The sequence below is a fragment of the Helobdella robusta genome, assembly GCF_000326865.2.
Source record: "Helobdella robusta unplaced genomic scaffold HELROscaffold_19, whole genome shotgun sequence".
Classification (NCBI taxonomy): Eukaryota; Metazoa; Annelida; class Clitellata; order Rhynchobdellida; family Glossiphoniidae; genus Helobdella; species Helobdella robusta.
Window position 1 is genome coordinate 654,935 of NW_008704034.1, and position 4,746 is coordinate 659,680.

The 4,746-nt window shown below is 34.6% G+C and overlaps 1 protein-coding gene across 1 annotated transcript; it reads left to right on the top strand.

The window, feature by feature from the left end:
* Positions 1-2,884: 2,884 nt before the first annotated feature.
* On the top strand, positions 2,885-4,746 carry HELRODRAFT_170829 (hypothetical protein; the record flags this gene model as incomplete). The annotated part of the gene is made up of 4 exons (XM_009016655.1): positions 2,885-2,921; positions 4,093-4,132; positions 4,201-4,261; positions 4,435-4,746. 4 exons carry the CDS (start codon positions 2,885-2,887, stop codon positions 4,744-4,746), a joined length of 450 nt encoding a protein of 149 aa, XP_009014903.1.

The window sequence follows — 4,746 nt, forward strand, 5'->3', positions numbered from 1 at the left end:
AATCAATTGAACGACAAATTAGGCAAATAACGAACAAATGTAACAATAATCTTTTTAAAAGTAATAACGGAGGTAATAATACCAACCAATCTCAGTGATGATAACAACAAAGGCAACAAAAACCACCACAACAAAAACAACAACAAAACAAAAGAACAACAATGATAACAACAAATGAAACAACAACAACAACAATTACAACAACATACACGGCATGGTGACAATTATACAGTTGAAAAAGTTGTCATTAGCAGCACTCATGGATATGTTGCTAGATGTACAGGCGCACCGCGGAGGAACGAGCAAACAGTCTCGTATCGAATGACAGAACAATTAGCGTAAATAAATATTCGAACCTTTAATGACGCAAACGAATCTCGCCGTAAGAATGGCGACGAATGTGACGTCATTTGAGGTAATATGACGTCACCGTAACTACGAATGATAATGAATGATTCGTCGTATGGAGTCATAATCAGCAGGCAAGGCGCGGATAGGGTGAAGTTATAAGTAACGGTGATGTTCCAATAAAGGTTGTAATGATAATGGCGATGATGCATCTTTTTATTATCATTTTATCGTTAATGACGTCACTGTGGGCGTGATAAAAATGCATTTGTTCATACGAATATCGAACAATTAGGCAATTTTTATTAGGCAGTAAAATGGAATATATAAAAATTGCAAGCATTCATGATGGCGAAAGTGTAACGAGGGTGATAGCAATAAAACCTGAAAAGGAACAAAAGATTCGCTCGAAATATATGCTACATGATTGGATAGCCATTTTTAATTCCCCCCCCCCCCTCTCTTTCTCATTTCAAAAAACTTTTCTTTCCTTTTCTCTTTCTCACTCACACTTTCATAATTTTGTTTCTTTTCTTTTTCGGACGTGGCTATTAGAAAAACCAAAAAATGCGTTGCACACGACAGCAGAAACAAAACTTTGCATACAGATAACATACACATACCTAACATATCTAATATGCACACACACTCACACATGTACGTTCAAATATACATACACACAAAACGCACACACACGTACATTCAGATATACATACACAACACGCACATACACACAACATACATTCAAATCTGCATATACACAACATGCACACACACACATACTTTCAAATATACATACACACAACGTACGTGCAACATTTTAAGAACAAGCATAAGAACGTTAATAATGAAATATATTACCTGCAGATGTACGCATGAAGAAGCGATGGAAGCGGCGGAGGGAGCAACAAACGACAGTCGTGTCCCCTATAATACTAAATTTCGCCACTGGCTGTGTAGTGCGTGCGCGTTCACGCGGTCTATGTGTTGCTGATACGGAGACAACTGAATAAGAAAGCATCAATTGAGATTTGCCATGCATGCATGCATCTCTGCTCGTTTGCTTGCTTCCATGTGTTGTGTGGTGTGATGCGATGTAATGGCCAGTTGGTGAATTAATCATATGTATGACACACACACACACCATGTATATATGATGGTTTAAAGAGCATGGAGATAAATTCCTATGTGAGTGGATATACGAAAGATGGATGAATATTCAGTAAGCGGGAATTCGATAAGATGGATGGATAACAAATAGAGATATCAAAGATAGAAGGATACACACAACAAATAAATAGATATTTATAGTTGTTAGATGAGTGATGAATGGCATATGACGGATGAATGAATGCGTTCATTACGCACGAATAGACGATTAGATAAAGCAGTAAATAGATGCAGAGTCAAGTGCATAGAAAAATATCTGATAGGAAAGAATGGATAAATAAGCGCTCGAGTTTTTCATTTTTGACACTTTCCCATCTATAAGCGAGCCTCTTTTACAAATGGTCAATACATTTATACATACGTACATACACATCAATATATGTATTAGGTATACATATTTAGTTATATACTATACACATAATTTCTAGTTACTTTGTATGCATACACAATGTAGATAGAATGAACTAACATATAAATATTTTCAGATTTGTAAGAATAAAGTAACATTCTTAACAAATTATCATTCTAATACACAAATTATTTAGTAATTGTAAAATGCCACCTGCTGATTCTCGTAAGAATAATAGAAACAAAACTCAGAGCAGTGCAACACCGATATGTTGACGACACAAGAGCAGGTAATCAGAGCAGATTAATGGACGATGATAAATGATTTTTTCTGCTGTGACTATTGATGAGAAATTGAATTATCACGCTACTCAGCTCGAAGTTTGCGCCCTGAAGAACGTCATTTGCTCGATGTCAAGTCGGCCGATCAGGACTGCCTCTGATGGATGTGCATGTGCATTGATGAAGTGTGGGCATAAATCAGTTCGCAACAATCTCAACAAATTTCTTCGTCAGCTTGACTGGTTAAACGAACGGGACCGGGCGACAGACTTGCGAGAAAGAGTTGGCGAAATATATTTTGTTGCGACCATCAACGTTCAAAGTACATCTTTACAAAATGATAGCCTGGTTGTGAGAGTATAAACAATGATTCGACATTTTTATGAAATTTAAATGAAAAGCTGCCAGAGAGATATATAATATTTTATCTAGTTCGCCATTCGCTGAAAATTTCTTAACTAACATGTAGAAGGATATTAATCAAAAATGCAACGTTAACAAATAACTGCTAATTTTTATTGATTTTGTGGATAGTTCTCGTTCCTTGCTCCAAGCCATGTCAATAAATAAAAATAAATATATATAAATACACGCTCCTAATTAAATGATTATTGATATAACATATATGCTTTGAATTTTGCACTGGTCGGTGACTTGAGTTTGTCTGGAACAGTTTCAAAAAACACCTTGACTTATTTAACTCAAGCTAAAATTTTCCGATTTAGATGATACAAAAATGACCGCACACGTGAGAGACAGTTCCAATTTCCAAAGTTAGCAATAAAAAATTTTCATTTCTAAGCCTTAGGTTTTATCGTTGTTTTTATTCATTAATACAAATTGTGCTGCTACACAACTGTTTCAGTATTCATTAATATAAATTGTCATTTCACTGTTTTCCCGGCAAAAATATTCATTCCACTTGTTCCAATGGCAATTGAATGGCACATTGAACGTCTCATCTCGATAAAAAATCAAAAGTTACCGCCAACCAATGTATGAACCTCATTCAAACAACGACCGTCTGCCAATAACATCTTCGCCGTACGTATGATATTGCGTGTATAGTGTACTCCATATACCGTATACTATGCTCTACTCTACGTGCATTACACAATGAGTTGTTTTGTATATATATATATATATATATATATACATATATATATATATACATATACACACACACATATATATATATATATATATGGTTACACATTTGTATACAAGTGAAAGCAAGAGCGATGCAATCAAGAGTTCGAACGTATAATGATTAAAAGTGTTAAAGCAGAATTTTATACCTCTCATGTTGAGAATTTAAAAATCATTCTAAATAATTTTAATAACTATCGGTGCAATTGAGAAAAATAATAATAACCATATCAACAACAATAATAAATGCAATCAAGCTGGTAACAGACAAAAACAGGAACAATATAAACAAACAAATTGAGAAAATAAAACAAATAAAGAAAATGAAAATAACTAAACACACGCACATACGCACGCTCACACACCATAAACAACATATAAACATATAAATACCAACAGAAATTAAACAAGATTGCAAATTGCAACAACTTAAACAACGTAATCAGTGTACGCACGGGCGATAGTGGTACTTCTGCGTACGATTTCAAGAACATCTTCGCACACGTCCTATCTCGCAATCGATTGCGTAAATTTGAAATTATTAAATCGTCGAGTCCAAAACAATAAGAAAACGCGCAAAATGTTGAAATTCATTTGTTGTGGGCGCCATTGCGGGAACTGTCGACTATGAAATCAATTGAAATCGTTAGCGAAAGATTTAAAACGATGATGATGGCTTTTTCGATATTATTTAACTTTTTACTAAAACTCAACTGAAACGTCATATTTTACAATCTACCTACTTGATAAATCTAATCAATATTTTAATAAATATTATTAATCGATATTGAAAAGAGAAAAAGGAAAACAGAAGACTCGCTGGAGATGCAAGGAGGTTTGAATATATGGAAGAACATAAATGCATATTGAAAAAAATATTTTGCACCTATTACGGAACATTAGGATACAACGAAATCGACGAAGCGACTTGGGACAGAAGATGATACAAAAGATGATATACAACGTTAGATACAGATCTGACAATATCACACGAAAAATATCCTGCCGTGCTATTCCCACAAATGAGTTTGAACTTGATTTTCATTCATTCATTATTCCATTGCCGCAATCTTTCCATCAGAATATGAAGCAATATTATCATTGTTATATTTTATTCACGCATAAACTTCGCGCCAGACAAATGCACGAAAACAGACGGTGAAAAATTCGGGACGAAATAACTACATAAAACACAGACAGACGCAGACGTGCACACAAAGGAAAACCCAGATGAAACCACAAATACAAAGAACTAAACATATACACAATCACAGTGTGATGCAAACACAGACATGGGTAGAAACACACAGACATGGACAGAAACACAGAAATAGAAAAGAACGCAAAGACATGCATACAGGGGCGGATCTCTTCTACTTTAACAGGGGCGAAATTAAAAAATGTTTAAACTTTGAAATTTGTCGGGGACCATCAAGAAATTTGTATTAA